The 25,536-nt window shown below is 40.0% G+C and overlaps 1 protein-coding gene across 2 annotated transcripts in view; it reads left to right on the forward strand.

Annotated features, from left to right (window-relative positions):
• Positions 1 to 25,536, forward strand: part of LOC125904253 (rho guanine nucleotide exchange factor 2-like) — a 281,117-nt gene that overhangs the window by 224,299 nt on the left and 31,282 nt on the right. For both annotated transcript variants that reach the window (XM_049601541.1, XM_049601542.1), the window contains exons 16-18: positions 2,632 to 2,820; positions 8,416 to 8,502; positions 9,010 to 9,059. In XM_049601541.1, the coding sequence (XP_049457498.1) occupies positions 2,632 to 2,820; positions 8,416 to 8,502; positions 9,010 to 9,059 (326 nt within the window). The remainder of the gene's footprint in view (positions 1 to 2,631; positions 2,821 to 8,415; positions 8,503 to 9,009; positions 9,060 to 25,536) is intronic.

Here is a 25,536-nt window from a genome sequence, read left to right on the forward strand (position 1 = left end):
ATATTCATACTTTCTTTTTGGCAGTTGACAGGGCTTAAAGGAATACTCCGACGATTTGGGAGTTATGCCCTTTCTCTGTCATTTTCATATTGAGACAACAGGATCGATATCTTTTCTGTGTCTGTACGTCCAGCGGCTGGGTCTCAGTGGGGTGCCGTAGCATTGTTCCAACCTCTCATTGTTCCGACCTCTCATTAGTCCAACGTCCTGTTGTTCCGATATGTGATTTTACTAGGCTATACTGTATTTGTGTACCATAGAGGATCAGCAACGCAACAAAAGTAGACTACTGGTCGAGATACAAGTGTCATAGAGAGGAGAGAATGAAACACCATAACCTCCTGTTTTTAAATCTGGTGTCCGGGTTGTGTGGGTAGCTCTCCGCAGTGCTGAATGGCTCCCGGCGGGCGTATTTCTGCCTTGATGGTGCGCCGCAACCGGCTCTGGGTCAGCTGGGAAAGGCTTTAGCCGAAGCAGGCTCACGGCTTATGTGTTTGCCACTTTCTTTTTCATTTTAACCCACACCATGATCTTTTCCTAACCCTAACCAAGTGGTTTTTGTGCCTAAACCTAACCAGACCTTAACCACAGGGCATCATGATAATTTTGGTACAACAGGACTTCGGAACAATGGGTTTAATATGGTCGGAACAATAGGATGTCAGACCAATGGGCTGTTGGACCAATGGGCAGACCCCCTCAGCGGTTAGCAATGCGGCTTAGCTTAGCGAATACAATTGAAGTCCATAGGAGGTCAATAGCCTACTCGTAAAAGTGAACAAATAAACATTACAGAAACCCTGAAGCTGGTATTTCTAAACGTGCATTTAAAACAAACATGTTTAAACATTAATTCGAAAAACAAGAGTCTTCTACTCTTTTTAGAAGATGACTTGGAAAGCGATGGATCTGTGTCCGCTACAAGAAACTCTTTAAAATCGCGTTCAAAGTTGTCCATTGCAGCTACTATAGTCCGGAGATATTGTTAGGCTAAATAAACAACTGAGCTTTGTTTACAGGCTACGTCTGTGCCTGTGCCTGCTCACTGGTGTATCCCTCCGCGGATCACAGCGCAAGACGTAAACACACTATAGTTTCGTGTATCAAACTTCTTCTAAAACAACAAAAAAGGGCTCTCGTTTTTCGAATTAATGTTTAAACACGTTTATTTTAAATGCACGTGCAGAAATGCCAGCTTCAGGGTTTCTGTAACATTTATTTGTTCACTTTTACTGTAGGCTACTGACCCCCTATAGACTTCAATTGTATTCGCTAAGCTAAACCGCAATGCTAACCACTGAGACCCAGCCACTGGACGTACAGACACAAAAAAAGATATCGATCATGTTTTCTCACTATGAAAACGATAGAGAAAGGGCATAACTCCCAAATCGTCGGAGTATTCCTTTAAGTGTTTACAAATGGTTATTGCTGCAGTATTCTCCCACTGAGTTGAGATTTAAAGCAAATCCTAAGTAGAAGCAATAAAAGTTGTCTGAAAGTTCATTAATCAGTCTGACATTGTGTCATGTCATGTGTCAAGTGTTTTCTCTTTTGAAGGAGGAGGGGGTATTTTTTGCCATGTCTTGTCATGTCAATTCACATTGCCCAGAGAAAATTCAAGTTTATTGTGTCCATTTGCACCTTTCAATTGACAATACATTGCATATCACACCATGGGTATAATTATTAAAATGCATCAGTACCTTCTCCTCTTTCTTTTTGTGTTTGACACTGTTTGTACCTTGACCACAGAATGCACTCATTTCTAACTGTATATTAAATCTTAAGTACTGCAAGTAACCATTGAAACATTTGGTTTGGTGATGTAACTAATCTCCCATGGGTTAAACCAGTGGTTCTCAACCAGGGGTTGCTGAGTGAGTTTCAGGGAGTCCCCAGAAAAATGTGAAATTGTTTATTTTCATTGTTTAAAACACTGTAGTTGACAAGTATAGAATCGAATCTAACAACTAAAATCTTTTCAGATAGAGGTTTCTGAAGCAAAATCTTATTACATCAGAGGTCTGTGACCTAATATGCATCAATTTAGTGGTCCTTGACACAAAAAAACAAAACATTGAGAATCACTGGATTAAACCAACAACAGCCACACCACTCTGTGGTGTCTCTGTGTAGTAATCAATGAACCACTTTTTTTCATGCACTGGCAGATTTGAGCACATTGTTGTTTTTGTTTGTGTTAGTAGTGTGTGTGTGTGTATGTGTGTGTACCTAGCACATAAATGTTTTATCTGTATTTATGTCAAGTGGCAGCATATAGATGTTGAGCGTTCCCTAGATGTTACTGTTACTGTTAATTTATTATGCTGATCTGTTCTGTGCGACATCTATTGCACGTCTGTCCGTCCTGGAAGAGGGATCTCTCCTCAGTTGCTCTTCCTGAGGTTTCTACTGTTTTTTCCCCCCATTAAAGGGTTTTTTTTGGGGGGAGTTTTTTTTCCTAAGGACAGAGGGATGTCGTATGCTGTAAAGCCCTGTGAGGCAAATTGTGATTTGTGATCTTGGGCTTTATAAATAAAATTGATTGATTGATTGAATTGAAAAAAGGCAGTATTTGTTGTCATGTCTTGGATGCACCATTTATAACTTGTCAACCATCACTCACAGCTGACCTCCAGCAGAAGGACCAGGAAATGCTGGAGCTCCTGCAGGAGAGGGTGACTCTATTTTGTGAGCTGGCAGAGGTGACAAGTGGGCAGGAGGGCCTGCAACCTCCCATCACTCGTTACTTGTTCAGGGCAGACACACCCCAGGCTCCCCGTGCAGAGAAACTCCTGCTGGATGCCACAGCTGAGGGTAAGACACCAAGTTAATTCCTAGTAAAAATAGTTATTTCGGGCGGCACGGTGGTGTGGTGGTTAGCACTCTCGCCTCACAGCAAGACGGTTGCCGGTTCGATCCCGGGTGTGGGAGCCCTTCTGTGCAGAGTTTGCATGTTCTCCCTGTGTCAGCGTGGGTTCTCTCCGGGCACTCCAGCTTCCTCCCACAGTCCAAAGACATGCAGATTGGGGACTAGGTTAATTGATAACTCTAAATTGTCCGTAGGTGTGAATGTGAGCGTGAATGGTTGTTTGTCTCTATGTGTCAGCCCTGCGATAGTCTGGCGACCTGTCCAGGGTGTACCCTGCCTCTTGCCCGATGTCAGCTGGGATAGGCTCCAGCCCCCCCGCGACCCTCAAGAGGATGAAGCGGTTAGAAGATGAATGAATGAATGAATGAATAGTTATTTCGTAGTTTTCAAAGCCAGTTGGGTAGCGTACACATCCAACCCTAGCTTCTCAGGGCAAAAGCATCATACTTTATTTGTTAGTCTGGACATAACTGCACTTGTGTTCAGTTAGACACCAGTTGGTTTTTGTTTGTCTTTTGTTTTACTGCAGCCATCTACTCTGACCTCGCCTCTGTGATTATTGTGTGGTATAAGAATGTTGTGGATAAACTTTTTCCACTGAAAATAATCCAGGGAGCTATCAGATTTCCTACAAAATATATGGCAAAGCACTTTAGTAGTATCTAAACATATTTTGACGGTTCAGGTCATACATAAATGACATCCCTATATTCCAGAACAGAAGCAGAAAAACGCAACTATACTCTTCAGTTCTGTTCAGATTTGGCCATCCCGGCCTTGTGATGTTTCTATGGACCAGTTACAGTTAAATAATCAGCTGCAATTTAAGAGGGTGTTCACGAAATGTATGAATATAAAACAATGTTTCCTGTCACTGGCATTTGAATATTTTAAGATAGTGGTATGATCAGTACACTGCAAAAATTAGCCATTAAAAAATTAGGTAAAAACAATTTACATATGAGAATTATTTTGCTTGAAACAAGCACATTTGATTGCCAGTGCAGTGTGCAATTTTCACTTGATAAGATTTCTTTTTTTTCCAACTCTCTTTATTGGGGTAGTCAAATTTAAACCGTATAATGTGAAAACAGAATTTCTGATACAAAAATATAGTCCAGTGAATACAAACAGAGCAGCCACGCACATCCAAAAAATGAAAAAGGTGCTGGACTAAATGAATAAAACTGAAAAGACAAAGAAAAGTCCGCACACTTCAGCTCCCTTTAGGTGCATTTATTCCACCAACCTGGAGTGACGTTTCGGGCCACAGGTGCCCTTCTTCACACTGAGAAATACAGCTGTAGGACGCCATTTTAAAAGCTCCAAATAGGTCACATGACCAATAAGACCCTGACAATACAAAATAGAAAAAAATATATAACACTATACACAGCACAAAAGAAACAAACATCAGGCTGTGAGGCCATCATACTCAGTTGGCTAAATGTATATATATAGAGGCGCCTGTGTGTGTGTACATGGCTGACTGTGTTCTTTCCCAGGGTTATTGACACCGAAATGGTGGTTAAAAAATGTTTATATATAAAAAAAAAAATAATAATTAAAAAATTGATGTACTAAACATAATAACTTGGTTTATTAAAAAATGTATTTTTCTATCATCCTAAATATCGAATATTGCATAGAGGCGCCTCTATACATTTAGCCAACTGAGTATGGCCTCACAGCCTGATGTTTGTTTCTTTTGTGCTGTGTATAGTGTTATATATTTCTTTCTATTTTGTATTGCCATGGTCTTATTGGTCATGTGACCTGTTTGGAGCTTTAAAAATGGCGTCCTACAGCTATATTTCTCAGTCTGAAGAAGGGCATCTGTGGCCCGAAACGTCACTCCAGGTTGGTGGAATAAATGCACCTAAAGGGAGCTAAAGTGTGCAGACTTTTCTTTGTCTTTTCTGATACAAAAATAAAGAAAATATTCAACAAGTCAAAAATAAAAGACACTTTAAAGGATGAGTTGCCATACATGTATCGAAAAAGGCACAAGTTTGCAAAATATGATATTTACAGATAAAAGTCATAGTTCTATTAATCATTCTATCTGAAATAATAAAAAAAAAAAGTAAAGTAAATAAAATAGTCAGTGGATCAGGATTCAAAGGTCTACCCAGAATGTCTGATAGTGACTGAAAAATATTTTGCCAATATGTTGTGATTCTTGGGCAGTGCCAGAACATATGGGCTAGTGAGGCTGGTAATTGCCTACAAGCCCTGCCCACACGCTGGGCTAATTTGGATTTTGGACACATTTTACAGAGCTTATTTTTTTGATAGGCGAAGTCTATGCAATATTTTAAATTGCAAAAGTCCATGTCTAGCACAAACTGAGGAACAATGTACCAGTAATTAGGCTTTTGTCCATGAGTCTTCCAAAATAGCAACCCCCAAATCATTTGCCCAGGCTACTTTTAAATAATCTGGGGAGGCAGTACAATCTAAACATGAAAGTGCATTATAAATTTCAGAGGTGCCACCTTTGATCAGTGGATTTAACAAAAATATAGATTCAACTGGCCAAATTGTTTTGCTTGACAGTTACGTACCTGTAAATATCTGAAAAAATGAGTTTGTGATATGCCAAATTTAATTTGTAACTGCTGAAATGATGAGAATATACCATCAATAAAAAGATCCTTGAAGGAATGAATGCCTTCTTTACAGTCAAAACTCTGCATCAGTAAGAGATGGAGTAAAAGAGTGATAAGCGACCAAAAGAGCCAGTAGAGAGTCAAAATTCCACCCAAAATTTTTCCTAACCACAGTCCAAATTTTACGTGAGTGTGAAACTGTTGGGTTATTTGTAGAATATGAGTGTGAGGAAGATAAAGACAAATAGAGTATGGCTAATAAAGAAGTTGGGGAGCAACTCTTTCTTTCAAAAAAGACCCAGGAAGGCGTCTGATCTTGGAGCCAGAAGGAGAGCACATAGAGATCGCAAATGAGGAAGAATCCATCCCGCCCTGCCCTGGGTCTTCGTAAGAAATCTTTCCTTATTTGGAGGGGGCTTCTAGTGCCAGATAAAGTTGGAAATTATTTTATCCACGTCCTTAAACCCTTAGAAAGGGTGTTCATTCTTCGTGCATTTATTCGTCCACTGAGTGAAATAGGGAGATTTGACCACTTTGAAAAGTCTTTTTCTGTCTGTTCAAAAAGTCCCTTGATAAGATTTCTTAAACTATATTCAGGATGTCGAGCTAGCAGAGATTTTAAAAGATAATGAAATGGGGGATCTTGTTTAGTGTAGTTAATTCAATTATAAGCCTACTAATACTAAATATTAGAGGATTAAATTACAACCCCAATTCCAAAAAAAACAGGACGCTGTTCAAAACGTAAATAAATTCCGAATGCAATAATTTGCAAGTCCTTTTTGACCTGTATTCAACTAACTACTGTACAAAGACAAGGTATTTAATGTTCAAACTGATAAATGTTATCATTTTTTGTAAATATACAATCATTCTGAATTTGATGTCTGCAACATGTTCCAAAAAAGTTGGGATGCTGTGTAAAATGTAAATTAAAAACAGAATGCAATGATTAGCATCTCTGCTAAATCTGGTGCACATATCTTTTATTCTTATGAATGAGTGATGTAAGTGCATATTGTCCTTTATACACTAAAGAAACGAAACAAAACTAAACTAAATCCTTTTTGACATGTTTAATTGAATGTGTTACAAAGACAAGATATTTAGGGCCCTATTTAGATGGTCTAAAACGCAAAGCGCCAGGGGTGCAGCGCATGGGCGTGTCCCAGTCACTTGCTAGTTAGACAGCGCGTTTTCAGACTGTGCGCCATGGCGGAGAGTCTAAAAGGGTTGGACTTACTCTGTGAATTAGTCATGGGTGTGTTTTGGGCGTATCATTCAATAAGCCAATCAGAGTGTCACCTCTCATTCCCTTTAAAAGAGGCGCGATTGGATTGCACGGCAGAGAGCTAGTTAGATGGCGGACCTACCAACTGGAAAGAGTGAGCGTTTTACAGCTGAGGAGACGATAAATGTATCTCTATATCGACTGTCCCGTCACATCTGATGTCAGATCAAAGGGGATTGGCACCGTTTGGCACGTTTGGCACGCGTAATGGAAACCCAACCTGATTTGATTAACACAGCTGCAATCTAATAAGTTCACATCCCTCTCAGCCAACCACAAACAGCCACAGCATCAGATAGGGAGTATATATTCAGCATCTGTCATCTTAGAAAAGTCAAAAGAAAAGAAACAGAGTGAGACTGCGAGAGAGAAAGAGAGAGCACGCGCGCACAAGAGAAACGCTGTCAACAAATTGTAAATTATTCAGTGTATTTTATTTTAACACGGGAGGTTAGAGAGCCCAGCTCCCTCTCCAGCATCCTGAACCCCCCCCCCCACCTGGTGCAGGAAGGGCTGGTCCCGTGGCTGCACCCGGGCCCGTCTGGTCTGGCTGCACGCTGGCTGCGGAGCTGGGGTCATCCTCCTTCTCCTGACAAGAAGCTTTTTTTTTTTACATATACATTTGTACTTGTAGGGCTATAAGTTTACGTTTTTAGTTCACAGAAGCTGGTTATTGTTGTGTTTAATTGTTGTGTTAAATAAAGTTCATAAAACATTTTCACATCTTTGATTTTGTGATTTACATGCCAAAATGATCACAATTCAATTGGGAAAGACAAGTTCATTTTACAGGCTGTGCATCATCAGCCCGTGGAGGTCTGCTCGCAGTTCTGTATTTTCGGATACTGCTGGACCTCCCGGATTACGATGATCATTATTACTGCGATTAGATCATTCTGATTAATGACTGACCATTAAGACGTGTTTCTGATAAATATTTTAATGTGCACAATAATAACCTTTCACATTGTAATCATATTTTTATTTGTTATCTTTTGCATATGTGTGGCTGCTCCGTGTGTGTCTGAGCAGAGTGCACACGCGTTGTGCACCCGCATAGATACGCATATTACTAACTTGTTTAACAGCGAAATACTGCGCCGTTGACTTTAGACCAGGTTTTTGTTGGTCGTGGCGCATTTGCTTTTTACGTCATTTAACTAGCAACGCGCCATGACTGCACCTGACCACTCCTCATTTTTAGACCAACACACCCAGAGAAGCGCAAGTTCATTTGCTAGTTAGACGACGAGGGCGCAGGGCGTGAAAATGACAACTGAGCCTGCATCTAAATAGCGATGACACTTGCGACATGGATTATGCGCCCTCCGCCGTCCGCTTTAGACTATCTAAATAGGGCCCTTAATGTTCAAACTGATAAACTTTATGCAAACTGACATCTAGTCAAGTGTCTCTAGTCATGGTCATAGTCATTCGTAGTACTTTCTGTTTTGTACTTCTAAAGCATGCTAACACTCTAAAGTCTAAGGTAATTAACATGTCTTGTACATTAAAAGTGGACAAAATATCACTTTGATGACACACTTGACAAATAATGGTGTTACTATTTTATTATATTGTCTTACTTAGAGTAAGTTGAATTGATTAAATGGGTGTGTTTGTGTCTATGCCTACAGTTGACAGGTTGAGTGAGCTCCTCCTGGGTTCCAGCATGGACATCCCTCTTCCATGTCATCACAACCACACGGAGGTGGTAGAAACCAGTGAGTCACTGAAGACACCAATCACACATCAACAGTCATCACTGGTGTCCAACAACACAAAAGTATAGCAATCAACAAGCATTTAAAGGAACATTCAAGATACATACAGTACAACTGACAGAAATTGTGAGTCATACATACAGAACACTTCACCTGCAGGACACACTCCCCAAATCATTATTCGCACAATGACACATAAAATACCTTTGGAAAGCTATAAGATGTGACATGTATTAAGGTGGCACAAAATTACAAATAAAGAATTCTACCACACTAAAGTGTGTGGGATGGGCTGAGCGGGACACAGCAGGAGCGGGAGCAGGCACAGTATTATGATTGTAACTGGCTTCTGGTCGACCTAAAGAGTGCAGTTACAAATCTTGTGTAATGTCAGATTTCATTGATCATGAAGCTCAAATTTAGGTTTAACAAGGATAAAAACACAACTACCTGTCCCCTGTTTGCATGCTCTAATACCGATCGACTGCTGTGCTTATCTCTGCTCAGGTGATCAGGATCTGTTGGTCAATGGAGCCCATGTTTTCTTTGCAGTAAAGGTAAGCTGGGGGCTAAGATGGGAGTATAGTGGGGGCAGATACAGCTGTCTGGATCTGTGGTAGCATAAGACTTTCTTTATTGCACTGAATACAGGTTATTATTGCTAGCAGTTCAAATCAAATGTCACAATTGTGGCATGATCCATCAGTTTGTGGCATGGACGTGTTGTTGCTGGGCATTTATTTGTAACATTAGGAAAATCCTATAAACTTAAAGCTCTACTGCTTGTTTTCATAGGCCATTTGCCAAAGTGTTGCAGAAAAAGAAATACTTAAAAAAAAAAGACATTATATTATGTAAAATACTATACAGTTGCAATGCTGGATGACTGAGGGGTGTGCTCACTTCATGTCAGTTGGTTTTAGTAATTTGATTAATCCCAAATACATTTGATACATTTGGAAATGTCTATCATATAATATTAAGCAGGTCCTGCATTATAGTAGAGGGACTCTGAGTTAAAATCTAGTCCCAAGACCTTTAATACTGCAATAACAACTAATTTTTGCCCAAGGGCCCTCTAAATTAGTAATTGGTATTTAGTATTATTGGGTTAATTAGTAACCCAGCCATGCATAACAGGCCAATATTACTGTAATGATGACATTTCAAGGGCATGTTTTGCTACGACAGACATGTGGTAACATAAAACATGGCATGTTTGTTTCAGTACATAGGATGAGAACACAAAAACAAAAGTGCACATGGACGCACAAGAACATAAGTGCAGGTATTTTTTCTAGGAAAATGAAATTACATTTTGCTTAGAATTCCGACCAAACACTGGTATCTTAATTACCAGTTTTCATCCAGACGTTCCATGTTATCACGAAAACGTTCATCAAAATGCTGCTTTTGAAGAGCATAAAAGGAGCAAATTCACTTGTCAGCAGCTCCTGTAACATACCCAACTATAATGTACCAAAATTGATTCTTCCTAATCCCAGTGTCTAACTTGGTGTATAGGTGCATCCTAAATTCACCCATCCATCCATTGATTTTCTAAATAAACTTATCTAGTGCAGAGATGGAGGCGCTGAAATATGTTTTTAACCCACTTTAGATGAAACCATGCAACCTCAAAATTAATGAAGCAGGCTGCCAGACGTCAGACCCAGTGATTGACTGCCAGCCTTTCTCTACCCGGCGCCACAGAAATAGACTATTGCTAGCTTGAAAAGTACCTGCTACAAGCTTTAAAAATAGGAATATGGGTAGTGGTAGGAAAGCTTTGCCAATTTTGTATAGATGTGTGGGCAGTGTGTGTAGTGTGTTCAGATGCATGGTGTTTGGCTACCCTCTGTGCTGCCATAGTGCTGCAGACTCATAAGTGGGGAACTCTGTACTGTGTTGACAGAGCTGTTTGAAAATATTTAATGATCTTGCAAAGCACCAACACTGGTGACCGCGCTTACTCACCCATCGATGGCACAGGATACTTCAGCATGTGGACTGGAGGAAGGGGAAATTGAAGTACCAATCTTCCTATCAGCAGATGGCCTGCTCTATCTTCTGAGCCACAGCTTCCCCAATCTACAGGTGTATTCACTCAAATTTAGCTAGTGACTGTTAGTAGAAACAAATAGGCCTAACCACAGAGGAGGCATACACATGTAAACAAGTCACATAAACAAGACTGCTGCAGCCTTTGAGCCAGATTGTAACGAGTGTGGGCTCATCCGGGATCAAACTCACCATGGTTGTAATATGAGATCTAGGCTTTGTGGTGATTTTGCCCACTTGGGTTGTGTTCCTTCCTTGGGACACTGAAGGGCTTGACTATTCAGGTTATTTTGCCGGTAAGTTTGTTTGTGCCTGTGGCAGATGCAGGCACATACTGATTAGACGATTTGATTCAGCTGTGTGCTGGTTTTGGTTGTGTGCTCTGTGTTCTACTTTGCTATGTTATTTAGTTTTTTGGGAGACATGGACGAGTGTGGTTAGGAGGCTGTTCTAGCTTTTTTGGCTCATGTAAGCAGCTGTGTTGTATAACAGTCGCTGTTTACTTTCAAAGGTTGAGTGTTTGTGTCACTGAGCTGTGTTGCTGGTGATTTTGTGGTACTGAGTTCTGTTGGGATTCACTGGACCACAGATGATTTGTCATTTGTTAAAATCTAAACTGGACTTGTGAAGGCTTCCTCGTCTTTATCTTGCCATTTGAAATGGTAGCAGAGACCACGTTCTTCAAACAAAGAATATCTGTTTGGGACTCATCTCCACAGGGTGCCTCATTTTCACACCTAAGTGAGAGACCAGTTTTCAAACCTGATTGGCCACTGCTAACATAATGACATGTCACTCTGTGATGTCACCAAGGAAGCCTTGGAGAAGTTCTGCTCTCTTCACTCTGTGCTCTTTGTCCTGAGCCACTGACCCGCTCAGACACCAGCTCTTGCCCCTGAACCATTGAAGGAGGCACTTGCTGCTCTTTCCCTTGAGCCACTGATCGGCTCTTGCTCCAAAGACTCTCTTTGTCTCTTTCTCCTGGATCACGACCTGCATGCCCACAACAGGAGCACAGCCTGGACACCAGAAAAGTTAGTGTGCCAAACACAAGGTTTGTAACTAACTTTCTAGCAACAAGGAGACCCAAGTTGAGTTAGCACCCGGACGTCTAACTCTGCCAGGAAACTGAACGACAGGCCTCCTCAGATCTGCACCTTCCGGAACAAGGGCACAGCTTCTGGAACCACCAGCCTTCATCTGCCAGCTAACAAAAGCAGCACACCACAAAGCGACTCTTCCCTCCATCCATTCAAATCAAATCAAATCAACTTTATTTATATGGCACTTTTCATACAACAGTAACACAAAGTGCCTCACAGAGGTTAAAAACAACAAAGAACCAAAACAGAAAACAAAAAAGAAAAGAGAAAACCCAACATAGAGATACATAAATATACACATACGTGCACACACACACACACACACACACACACACACACACACACACAAGCTATCACTAAAGAGACATGGCCAAGCACCGAGACCCGAGGCAAGGAAATAGCCACCTCTGGGGGCCGTCCACACCGAGAGGGCCCATGGTCCACGGCCACAGGGAGCACCGCCATAGAGACACCCCGACCCGGGCAGACATGAGGCCCCACACCGAGGTGCAGTGCCCTACAGCCACCCAGGTCAGAGCGGTCTCCCGACGGCACCCCCATCGGGAGACCAGGAACAACTCTTAGTGTGGTAGGCCCCCATGAGGAAACAATGGAGCTAAAAGCTGAGGGACTAAAACAGTAAGATAGGATAAAAGGTATAAAAAGAACCAAATAAACAAAAAGCTATTTAGCTCATAAAATTGAGTTAGTAGCTAGGTAAGAATGATCTAAAACAGAGACATAAAATGCATCAAAACTAAAACCTATAGGCTAACTAAAATAACAAAAGATAAAGGTTAAATGAGATAAGAACGTAAAAAGAGGATGGGTAAGAATATAAAAAAATAAATAAAAAATAGATAATAGATGGATAAATCGGTTATAAGAGGAATTTAAAATAGATAAATAAAGAGATCAGTTAAAAGCCTGATTAAAAAGATGAGTCTTGAGCCTCTTTTTAAAAACATCAACAGTCTCTGCAACTCTGAGGTTCTCCGGCAGGCTGTTCCACAATCGGGGGCCATAATAACTAAATGCTGCCTCCCCGTGTGTTTTAGTCCTAACTTGTGGTATGGTTAAAAGGCCGGTGCCGGAGCAGGTCAGATAAATAAGAAGGCCCAAGACCGTTAAGACATTTAAAAACTAATAAAAGAACCTTAAAATCGATCCTGAAGTGCACAGGGAGCCAATGCAGCAATTTTAAAACTGGTGTAATGTGCTCCTGCCCTCTGGTCCTCATCAGCACTCGTGCAGCTGAATTCTGTAATAACTGTAGATTTGAGATACTCTTTTTGGGAAGAGCAGAGAGCAGGGCATTACAATAATCTAACCTACAGGAGATAAAAGCATGCATCAGCACCTCTGTGCTGGCCTGAGAGAGAAAGGATTGGTAACGGAACAACTGGGCTTAGCATTATTGCAGTCGTACAGGCTAAGCAAAACTGCTTAACTTTGTCAGTTGTGACCTAATACTGTTTATTGAGTTATTGTTGTGATTGTTATTCTTCGAAATCCTTCAGGCTTTGCTATTCATTTTGGTTATGAGTTTTAATTTAATCATTGATCAAAATTCCAAATTGATAGCTTACTGAACTTTATGAGACTGATATCATTAACTGGCCATCATTTTTCCCTTTTCGGGAATGGTGCCCCACAAGGTGATTTAATGTAAATTAAGTTACATTATTTAACATAATTAATAATTGTTATTAATAATTATTAATTATTTCTGATAGCCATTTTGATACTTTAATTGGAGATCTATTACGAGGTCAGGCCAGTGTTAAGGCATGATCCCAACAATGGTACCTCTTGGTGAGGCTTAGATTCCAACAGTTCTGTTGGACCAGTGTGCACGACCGCAGTAAATCACTGTTGTTGTGTCCCAGCTATGTTGTGTGTCATCTTGCCTTTGGGTTGCAGGTGCACATACATAAACAGGGATGGACTGGGACTGAAATTCAACCCATAAAGCTGTACCACAAAGCTCAACAGATCAACAGAGCCAGGCTCTCTTTGTCTGAGCTGGCTTGACAATTTCTAAAGCTTCAGTCAGGGACACTGGGTACCACAACTATCTGTTCTAACCCTGCCCTCTGCTTAAGGCCCTGTGCGTGTTCACATTAAATGACTTCAAAAGCACTTTATTTGACTCTCAAAATTGATAAATTGCATGTCACCTAGTTCTGCCTTTGAAGAATATTAAAAAATATTACAGTAAAGAGCAACACTGTTGCTTTCAATAAGGATGAGGGAGGCCTGTTTGCATTAATATTAATAATCATGTGAACTTTTAGGTGAACACATTTATATATTTATGTTATTAATGTTTATTTCTAACATGACAGCTGCACAGTCTACAGCTCAAAAACTTTGAATTTGATGCAGCAGATTTAAATGTTACACTCAAAACTGCATTTACTGTCCTATAATTAAGGAGACATGGAAACCTCCTAAGTCTGGGGGCAAATCAAAATAGACAGAATAGAATTTTCTAATTGGTGTTCTATCAGCTGTAGTATACCAGCAGTGTAAAATGGACCTCAGCTAATCAGGACCAAACATAAAACAATCATAAAACAATCCAGAGTGGTAATGTTATGGTGGTTTAAAGGAATTCTATCACATTTAATATGCATATAAACATTATTCTGATTAATAATTTTGTGAATTGTACAGGACTCGACAGTGCAAGTGTTTTGGTCGCATTTGCGAGTGGATAATTTCCTGTGCGACCAGAAAATTACATCCAGTAGCACCAGTGCGAGTGCTACAAAAATGTTAGTACATGCACTGTTTTGTTGTTTAACCTGGAAAAAAAAAAAAAAAAGTCTACACACTGAGCGGCACGTTCTCCCAGTGCGTGTCTGAGTGCGAGCGGTGATTAAAGTCCCGACATGAGCATGAGCCTGTTTCTTCTCGGTGCGACACCGTCAACAAGGAGACACCTGACCCTGCCCAGCTCCGCCCCGCCCCACCCCGCCCCACCCCGCCGGGCCCTACCGGTGTGTGACCTGATCACACCCACCAACCGTGAGACAGTCAGTGTGTCTGTGTGTCTGCCTGTCTGTCTGTCTCATTCCCAGTCATCACTCTGAGTCCATACGCTATAATATAAAGTGTGTGTATATTATTAATATGTGAAACATGTGCTGAGGTTAAATATTGAGGACAATAATAACTGTGACGTGTCAGTAAAAACGTTGAGGTGAGACAGTCACAGTGAAGGAGACACTCTGGGCTTATTATTATTATCTTTTTTCCATTTTTACAATCAAGTGATTAATGGAGAAAATAATCAGCGGATTAATCCATAATTATATAATCACTAGTTAACAGTTTCAAATCAGACAAACAACCAGTAACATCCTGCTGTTACATTAATGAGTGTTAACTCATATGATGTATAAAGATATAACAGTTTTATTTTACTGATTAAACTAACAAACTCTTGCTGGAACATTTTCAGTGCAGGACTTTGACTGTAACTGAGTATTTTTACTCAAGTACATGAGAGCTGAGTGCAGCTTGTGACTGCTGCCCCCTCCTGGTAGATGTTCAGAAAAACACTGAAGTATTTATGAATTATTATCACTTTTAATGTTGTGAGAATAAACAAGATAAGAAAGAATTAATCAAATGGGGAGGAAAAAAGTCAATTAATTAATAAGTCAGTTAATTTAGAAATATATTAAATAGTTAAATCTAAATATTAAATGTGGCACCTAAATGTTAAATGTTAAATCTAAATATTAAATCTAAATCTAAATGTTAAATCTAAGTGCTAAATCTAAATGTTAAATGTTAAATCTAAATGTTCTGGGTGAAACTAAATATTTAGCTAATATGCAAATTCACACTGTCGGTCACCGGAGGTACCACAATAAAAGCTCAGGTTGGTCAGACTGTGTTTATAGAATCAAATAACGAATTAAAACCAACTTATCGGGGGAAATGAACACTTCAATATACATTAGCCTGATAATAACTACCTAAAATAACAAAAAACGTGTTTGGAGAAATTTTATTTGACGTGTACTTTGAGTTGTTAGTGTCCGTAGGGAATCGCCTTGTTGTTTACAAATACTTCCGGGTAGAAAACCAGCATAGTTTAACTATATATATGTATATATATATATGTATATCTCACATTTTTCACGTCACTGTATCACTGTTTAGATTAATCGGATGTTTGTAAAGTCTATAAACACAATGACTGAACAAACATTACTATTTCTGTGTGCACGTTTTGTAATTAATAACATGGTTATCGTAGATTAGCTGGGCTAACCGTTAGCTGTTAGCCCCATTAGCGGTGTCTGTAATGACTCAGTAACTCTAAACGGTCCATGAAAAAAAGTTTTTTTCCAGCGGATGTCTTAGTTACAACATGATTGAGCTAGGAAAGCAGTTTTGTGTTGCTGTGTGTGGTACTTATTCAGTTTTGGTAAATCACGATGTCTAGAAAGCATCAGTGGCTGCAGCTGACAGGGATAGCTAACAGCAACATCAGGACGTCATCTGTTAAAAGCCTCCCGTTGTTGGATATGACATGAAACTACTCCAGTTAGCTCAATCATGTTGTAACTAAGATATCTGCTGGAAAAAATATTTTTTATCACAGACCGTTTATTGAGTTAATGAGTTATTACAGACACCACTAACGGGGCTAACAGTTAACGGTTAGCATAACCATGTTATTAATTACAAAACGTGCACACAGAAATAGTAATGTTTGTTCAGTCATTGTGTTCATAGACTTTACAAACATCCGATTAGTCTAAACGGTGATACAGTGACGTGAAAAATTTGAGATATACATATATATATATATATATATATATGTATATATACATATATTATATATTATATAGATATATATATATATATATATATATATATATATAGCGCTAAACTCTACTGGTTTTCTACGTGAAGTATTTGTAAACAACAAGGCTCCCTAGACATTAAAAGACATTTAGACATTAAAAAAATTCACAACACTTTTTTAAACATTGTTTGAAGCTAAATGTGGCAAAATGTTGATGTTATTTTCAGTGTGAGCCACTTTACAAACGGCACCCCATAAACATATTCAGAAGTTCAGTGAGAGCAACAACAACGTAGCAAATAAAAGAAAACAATATTCTTACTCAGATTTTCTGCATCACTGATGAAGGATACTGTATTTTCGGGGGCGTTCAGGGGCATGTATATAACATTACAGCCATAGAAACTGTGATTCTGTTTTTATGGTTATGGCTCAACAGGTCGCATAAAGTGCATTTATAACGTATTCCCTCAGCTGACAATCTGTACCACTCATATATTGAATAGTGACTATAGTGTGTCACTATTCAAAGGAGGTGTGAAAGGCGCTTTTTAGCCAATTTCAAGCCAAAATTTTTATTGCTGGGCTGGCTATCAAATATTATATGCCTCACAAGCTGCAATTAAAAAAAAACAATTGGTGAGTGGTCTGGAAGAAAAATATCAAATTTCATTTTATGTACAATTTCTCCGTTAGCATTTACTATGGCAATGGAAGTAATCATCAGGGCTTCTAAGTGGGTGGTAGGTGGGAGAGATGGCAGAATGGGTTGCATCTTCCACCAGTTAGGGCTTACATGGATGACATGACACTGGTGACCACAACAATGCCATGTACAAAGAGGCTACTAGAGAAGGTAAATAAGAACCTCAAGTGGGCCAGCATGAAAATCAAGCCTAGTAAATCTAGAAGCATCTCGATATGTAGAGGGAAATTAAGTGATAGGAAGTTTGTCATAGATGACGAGGACATCCCAACAATTAGGGAAAAGTCAGTAAAGAGCTTAGGTAGGTTGTACAATGTAGAGTTGAATGATAAGGAACAGGTGGTGAAATTTAGAAAAGATGTGGCTGAAGGATTGGATAGAATAGATAAATCAGAACTTCCAGGAAAGTTGAAGTTGTGGTGTTTGCAATTTGGGCTATATCCTAGGTTAATATGGCCACTGTCAATTTATGAAATTCCAATAACTGTTGTGGAGAGAATTGAAAGGGTTGGTTAGCTCCTACATTAGGAAGTGGTTGGGCGCTCCTAGATGCCTAAATAGTGTTGCATTGTATGGAAAAGGGATACTTCAGCTGCCAGTAACTAGTTTAACAGAGGAATTTAAATGTACCAAGGTCAGGACAGAGCTCTTGTTAGCTGGGAGTAAGGATGTGGTAGTTAGGAGTGTGGTTCCAAATCCAACCAAGGGAGGAAGTGGAACCCAAGATCGGCAGTTCAGGAGGCAGAGGCAGCTCTTAGACATGCAAAGATTGTAGGTAATGTTCAGTTTGGCCGGGGAGGCCTGGGGCTTGGCTCAGGTAAACCGGTATGGAATACAGCAGGTCTCAAAGATAAAAGAAAGCTGGTTGTAGAACAGATACGCAGACAGGAAGAGATAGTAAGGGGTGCAAAGGTAGTGGCCCAGGCTAAACAGGGACAGTGGTTGAATTGGGAAAGTGTAGAGAAGAGGAAGCTTAGTTGGAGGGACCTGTGGAGTATGGAGGAGAATCGTATTAGATTCCTGATAGGGGCTACATACGATGTCTTACCAACCCCCCAGAACCTAAAACTGTGGGTAAATGAGGACCCATCATGCCCATTGTGTTCACGCATCGCAACTTTAAAGCATATTTTGTCAGGTTGCAAAGTTAGCTTGTCACAAGGCCGATATACATGGCGACATAATCAGGTGTTGAAATGTTTAGCTGCAGGCATTGAAGGAAACGAAGACAGGTGAATTCAGAAGGTGTTAAGGATAGGAGTTTAGTAATTCAGTTTGTCCGTGAGGGAGAGAAATACAGAAGGATAAGTTAGTGAGGAGGCAAAGGTGTGGCCGCCTAGAAGGTGCTTGTGATTGGGAAATGCAAGTAGATTTAGGGGGAAAGCTTGTTGTTCCTCAGGAAATAGTCTGTACCAGGCAGAGGCCTGACTTAGTGTTGTGGTCAGTGAGTCAACAGATAGTTTATTTCATAGCTGACAGGTCCTTGGGAAGACTCAGTGGAAGAAGCATAAGAAAGAAAAAAGCTTAGATATGCAGACTTAGGAGCAGAAGCTGAGCAGCGAGGATGGAAGACTAGGATTTGTCCAGTGGAAGTGGGGTGTAGGGGATTCATAGCAAGATCAACTGTCTCACTCCTGGGGAACTCAGTGCGGGACAGAGTTTGAGGAAGACAGTGAGGGAAATGTCAGATGAAGCAATTAAATGCAGCCAGTTTATCTATTAAGAGAAGGAAATAATGTCAGCTGGGGGCCAGCAGGGGGAACTACTAAGCAGGGCACATAACTCCTTGAGATCAGGTGGAGAGATCCACTTCCTGTCAGGAGAAATCCAGGAAGAGGAAGTATTTAAGTGTGGGAGTGGCCTATGTGAATCCATTTTGTTTGAGGCCATGCTGCAAGGTGAGTGTGATTGCTGATCCTGTAAGTACAGTTAGCTCCTTTAACTTTAGCTTATATTGTAGTTATGCTATGTAGTGTGTGAAATAGAGTATGGTGAATGTGACAGGAAAGCTAGTATCAGCATTGCTTCTGCCTGGAGCTCGCATGTATGGAGCCTGGGTTTGGTTGAAGATGGCAGTGCTGTTTGGGCTGAGAAAGCCATGTGTATGTAAGGAGGAAATCCAGGAAGAGGAAGGTTATTTAAGTGTGGTGTGGCCTATCTGAATCCATTTTGTTTGAGACCATGCTGCAAAGTGAGTGTGTTTGCTGATCCTGTGAGTTCATTTATCTCCTTTAACTTTAGCTTACATTGTAGTTATGCTTGGTGAAATAGAGTATGGTGAATGTGCTAGTAAAGGTAGTATCAGCATTGCTTCTGCCTGAGCCTCGCATAAACGGAGCCTGGGTTTGGAGAAGGTGGCAGTGCTGTTCTGTTTGTGCTGAGATCACTGTCTAGCCTCCTGGAGGTGTCATTGTTGAGGGAGTGGCTCTTGGGGAGGTAGACTGTACAGCCTAACCCAGTAATCACAGTTTAATAGAAACAGTATGTTCACACTCCTCTGTGGTAATATAGGTAAGGTAAAGGAGGTTGTTCTGTTTGTGGGGAGCAGTGAGACCTGGCATTAGGGAGAGTGTCTGAAGGAGAGATCACTGTCTAGCCTCCTGGAGGTGTCGTGTTGATTTACCAACGGAGATGGGATGATGAAAGGAGGTTCCCACCCGATGACCCCAAAGACATGTTAGTTATCACTGCTCATTGGTCTGTATAGTTAAGCCTTGCCATAATAGTTTGTCGTAGGGCTTAGGAGGTTATTCACTGAGTGCTGATCCCTTCTTATTTATTTATTTATTTACTTATTTATTTATTTTTTTTTTTTTTTAGAGCACAAACTTCTTGTGTTTATTTGAATGAATGGGATCCTGCAGTCCAAAATGGAGGAGAGTTTTTGAGTGACTGTTGACCAGAAGTGCTGGACGGGTGAACATAACCAGAGTGCATGAACGTAGGTATCTGCAGTGTTCTGAGTACACTGAGTGCATGTGTCAGATTGACTAAAGCCCATTCTATTCATCTTTTGTTGGGTGATGTGTGTTCTGTACAGTATTATTGCATATCTGAGTCCAGAAGTCAGGGTCCAGTGATACACCCAGCTCTTTTTCCGATTTTAAAATAGGTAAATGTATAGAACTGGTCTTTGACAGTAATTTATAAATCTTAGAAAGGTTCTTCTTATTACTCGGAGAAAGCTTTGTAATATGTTTGGCAAATTCTGGTGGCTGCAAAGTGTCCTGAGGCGCTGGAATTCTCCTCTTGATTGTTTTTATCAATTGTAAATATTGTAGAAAATTTCCATTTCTTATTTCAAAAGTTTGAAATAAGTTTGTGTATGTCATAAGTATATTGTCTTGGAAAAGGTGATGGAGATGAGTTACTCCCTTCATCTCCCATGTGCTAAAATGGAGAGGTCTTTTGTTAATTTCAAAATCTGGGTTGTGCCAAATTGGAGAGAGCAAGCAAGGTTCTATCGAAGAGTTTGTGATTTCTAGTGTTTTCCACCAGGCTGATAAGGTGGAAGCAATCATTGGGTTCTTAAAACAGTTATGACGTCTGAGTGTAGTGGTGATAAACGGGAGGTCAGAGAGTTTTATATTGTTGCAGTCCGCCTGTTCTAGTTCGAGCCAGGAGTTGTAGTCTTTGTTAGGATATAACCATTTCAATAGGTATTGTAGCTGGTTAGCTAAATAGTAATGTTTAAAGTTAGGAGCGTCCAATCCCCCTTCCAATTTGTTTTTCTGAAGGGTGCTTAGACTAATTTTTGCTGTTTTGTTCTTTGAGTAGAATTTTATAATTGCAGAATCTAATGACAGGAACCATTTCGATGTGGGTGTGAATGGAATCATGGAAAAAAAAATTTCATTTTAACTGTGGCTATTCGTCCCAGGAGGGAGATGGGAAGATTATTCCAGCGCTTCAGGTCACCACAGATCTTATCTAGCAGCGGGCTAAAGTTCAGGTGGACCACGTCTGATAGTTTGGATGAAATATTTATGCCAAGATATCTTATGTTGCCCACAGGGAGAGAAAATTTTTGGTCTGCAGGATTCCAAGAGGTCTCCGTTATTGGCAGTATTGTCGATTTGGACCAGTTGATGGAGTAGTCCGAAAGTTTAGTTTAAATTTGTTATGAGATTAAATACTTCATGTAAAGACGATGTCGGTTCTTGTAGATAAAGTAAAATGTCGTCGGCATATAGATTAATTTTATGCTCTGAATTGGCGGAATGGATACCTATGATCTTGCTGCAAACAGTAGAGGTGAGAGTGGGCACCCTTGTCTGGTTCCTCTCTGCAAAATGAAGCTTTTAGATGTGATCCCGTTGGTGGTGACTGTGGCCTTAGGGGAATTATATAAGGCTGATACCCATTGGATAAATGACTCTCCAAAGCCAAATCCACTCAGGGTGGCAAATAGGAAGGACCAGTTGACCTTGTTGAAGGCTTTTTCTGCATCAAGTGACAGAATAATTGCTTTTGTATTAACGCGTTGTACTTTACTTATCAGATTAAGAACTCTTCTGACATTATTACTTGAGTGTCTGCCATTAATGAAGCCCGTTTGATCATTATGAATTATTGATGCGATTATTTTCTCCAGTCTAGAAGCAAGTGCCTTTGAGATAATTTTGATATCACTGTTGATTAGTGATAGAGGATGGTAGCTAGAAGGAAGTGTGGGGTCTTTGTCTGGCTTTAGTAATAATTTGATTGCTGCTGTATTCATGTGAGGTCTTATACCTCTGTTCTTTTTGATCTCTGTCACTGTCCTGATGAAAAATTGTGCTAATATTGTCCAGAAATGTTTTATAAATTCGGCAAGAAAGCTGACTGGACCTGGAGCCTTACCTGTTGGCATTTTGTCTAATGCACTCTGCGGGTCATTAATAGTCAGGGGGGCGTCTAACATATTTCTGTGTTCCGTGGATAACTGAGGTAAATTTAGGTTATCGAGAAAAGCCTGAATATCTTCTGGGTTTGGATTGTTTACTGTTGAATATAAGTTATGGTAGAAAGAATACAAAATCTGATTGATCTCCTGAGGAGATTGTGTGTAATTTCCGGACAGCCCCTGGATTGTTGGTATCAGAAATTTTTCTTTATTGCGTTGGAGCTGATTAGCCAAAAAATTTTCCTTTTTTGTTACTGTGTTCAAAATTATTATATCTTAGTTGCTGTATGATAAATTCAGTTTTCTTTGATAGAATATTGTCCAGTTGCGATTTTGTACACTGTAATTGGGTCCATACTTGATCACTTGGATTGTTTGCATATTCCTGTGTTAGTTGTTTAATTTTTTCCTCAATGTTTTTTTCTGCTTGCAATTCCTGTTTCTTCTTGTAGGAGGAGTATGATATAATTTTTCCTCTGATTACTGCCTTTCCAGCCTCCCATATTAAAGATGGAGATAAATTTGGAGAGTCATTATCTTCAAGAAAGTTTGCCCACTCCCGTCTCACCATTTTGTCAAAGTCCGGGTCTTTAAGTAAAGAGATATTAAAGCGCCATGTTGGGGGCCATTTATGGATGGTTTCTATTTGCAGATTGAGTGATATTGGTGCATGGTCGCTGATAATGATCGGGTGTATTTTTGTGGTAATTTTTTGTGAGATGGAGTTATTTAAGAGAAAAAAGTCAATCTTGAAAATGAGCGATGCACAGGAGAGAAGAAAGTATATTCCCTCTTCGATGGGTATTTGAGTCTCCAGCCATCGCCAAGCCCAAAATCATCCATATATTCCTGTATTACCTTAGCCGATTGTGATTGCTTTGTGTGTACTGAATTACTAGATCAGTCTAATGAAGCATTTAGGACTGTGTTAAAGTCTCCTCCAATTATAGCTGTCGAGCTGTCTGACAGGTTAGATAGTAGAGAGAAGATTGTGTGAAAGAAGGCTGGATCATCATTATTAGGGGCATACAGATTAACGATTGTATATAATTTGTTAAAGATTGTTGCCTGAATAATGATGTAGCGGCCTTCTGGGTCTGTTACCGTGCTGTATAAAGTAAATGGTAGTCTCTTGTGGACCATGATAGAGACACCTCTTTGTCTGTTGTTATAGCAGGATGAAAAAATTTGATTAAAATTTGGATCTTTAAGAGATTTTTCTTCTGACTTTAGCAAGTGGGTTTCTTGTAGGAGAAAAATATCTGTTTTCAATTTTGTGACAAAGTCCATCACTTTAAATTTTTTCGGCTGTGAGCGGATGCCATGTCAATCAATCAATCAATCAATCAATCAATCAATCAATCAATCAATCAATTTTATTTATACAGCCCAATATCACAAATCACAATTTGCCTCACAGGGCTTTACAGCATACGACATCCCTCTGTCCTTATGACCCTCGCAGCGGATAAGGAAAAACTCCCCCCAAAAAACTCTTTAACGGGGGAAAAAAATGGTAGAAACCTCAGGAAGAGCAACTGAGGAGGGATCCCTCTTCCAGGACGGACAGACGTGCAATAGATGTCGTACAGAACAGATCAGCGTAATAAATTAACAGTAATCCGTATGACACAATGAGACAGAGAGAGAGAGAGAGAGAGAGATGCAGGTAATGACAGTAGCTTACAACAACATTATTGAAAGTAATAATATTATAGTTATAGTTCTGGCTACTGTGGTACAATATGTTGAAAGTATGTATTAATATCTGGCAGTATACATGTGTGACAATAGTCGTGTATAATAACAGTAGAAGTATGACTAATGACTAATGATGGCAGCAGCAGGAGGCATCTGGCAGGACCACGGCAGCAGCACAACCACACACGTCACGCTGTCCAGGCACTGCTGCGATATGAGTTAATCTGAGAGACAGTGGAGCACAAAGGCTCCGGAGAAGAAGCCGACATCCAGAATGGCCGAGTTAGCAAGATGCAGTAATAGAATACCAGAGAGAGAGAGAGAGAGTGAGAGAAGAAGACGAGAAGGTGCCCGGTGTATTATAGGGGGGTCCTCCGGCAGACTAGGCCTAAGTCAGCCTAACTAGGGGCTGGTACAGGGCAAGCCTGAGCCAGCCCTAACTATAAGCTTTATCAAAGAGGAAAGTCTTAAGTCTAGTCTTAAATGTGGAGATGGTGTCTGTCTCCCGGACCGTAACAGGAAGATGATTTCACAGGAGAGGAGCCTGATAGCTAAAGGCTCTGGCTCCTGATCTACTTTTGGAGACTTTAGGGACCACGAGTAACCCTGCGTTCTCAGAGCGCAGTGTTCTGGTGGGATAATAAGGCACTATGAGCTCTCTAAGATATGACGGAGCTTGACCATTTAGAGCTTTATAAGTTAACAGTAGGATTTTAAATTCAATTCTGGATTTTACAGCGAGCCAGTGCAGAGAAGCTAAAACAGGAGAAATATGATCTCGTTTCTTAGTTCCTGTTAGTACACGTGCTGCTGCATTCTGAATTAGCTGGAGAGTTTTTAAGGACTTACTAGAGCTACCTGATAACAGAGAGTTACAGTAATCCAGCCTCGAGGTAACAAAAGCGTGGACCAATTTTTCTGCATCTTTTCGGGTCAGGATAGGCCTAATTTTCGCAATATTACGCAGATGAAAAAATGCAGTCCATGAGGTTTGTTTTAAATGAGAATTAAAAGACAAATCTTGATCAAATATTACTCCGAGGTTTCTTACGGTAGTGCTAGAGGCCAGAGCAATGCCATCTAGAGAAACTATGTCATCAGATAAAGAGTCTCTGAGTTGTTTGGGGCCAAGAACAATAACTTCAGTTTTGTCTGAATTCAGGAATCAGGAAATTGGTGCTCATCCAAGTTTTTATGTCCTTAAGGCAATTATGGAGTTTAGTTAATTGATTACTTTCTTCTGGCTTCATCGATAAATACAACTGAGTATCATCCGCATAACAATGGAAATTTATAGAGTGATTTCTAATGATGTTACCTAAAGGAAGCATATATAGAGTAAATAGGATTGGTCCGAGCACAGAACTCATGGAACTCCAAAACAAACTTTGTACGTATGATCGATTCATTATGAACGTGAACAAACTGAAAACGATCAGATAAATAAGATTTAAACCAGCTTAGTGCAGAACCTTTTAGGCCAATTAAGTGATCCAGTCTCTGCAGTAGAATTTGATGGTCAATTGTGTCAAACGCCGCACTAAGATCTAATAAAACAAGGACAGAGACAAGTCCTTTGTCTGAAGCAATCAGAAGGTCATTTGTAATTTTAACTAGTGCTGTCTCAGTGCTATGATGCACTCTAAATCCTGACTGAAATTCCTCAAATAAATTATTATCATGGAGAAAATCACACAGCTGGTCTGCGACTACTTTCTCAAGGATCTTTGACATAAAGGGAAGATTA

Source organism: Epinephelus fuscoguttatus, linkage group LG17, assembly GCF_011397635.1.
Source record: "Epinephelus fuscoguttatus linkage group LG17, E.fuscoguttatus.final_Chr_v1".
Taxonomy (NCBI): domain Eukaryota; kingdom Metazoa; phylum Chordata; class Actinopteri; order Perciformes; family Serranidae; genus Epinephelus; species Epinephelus fuscoguttatus.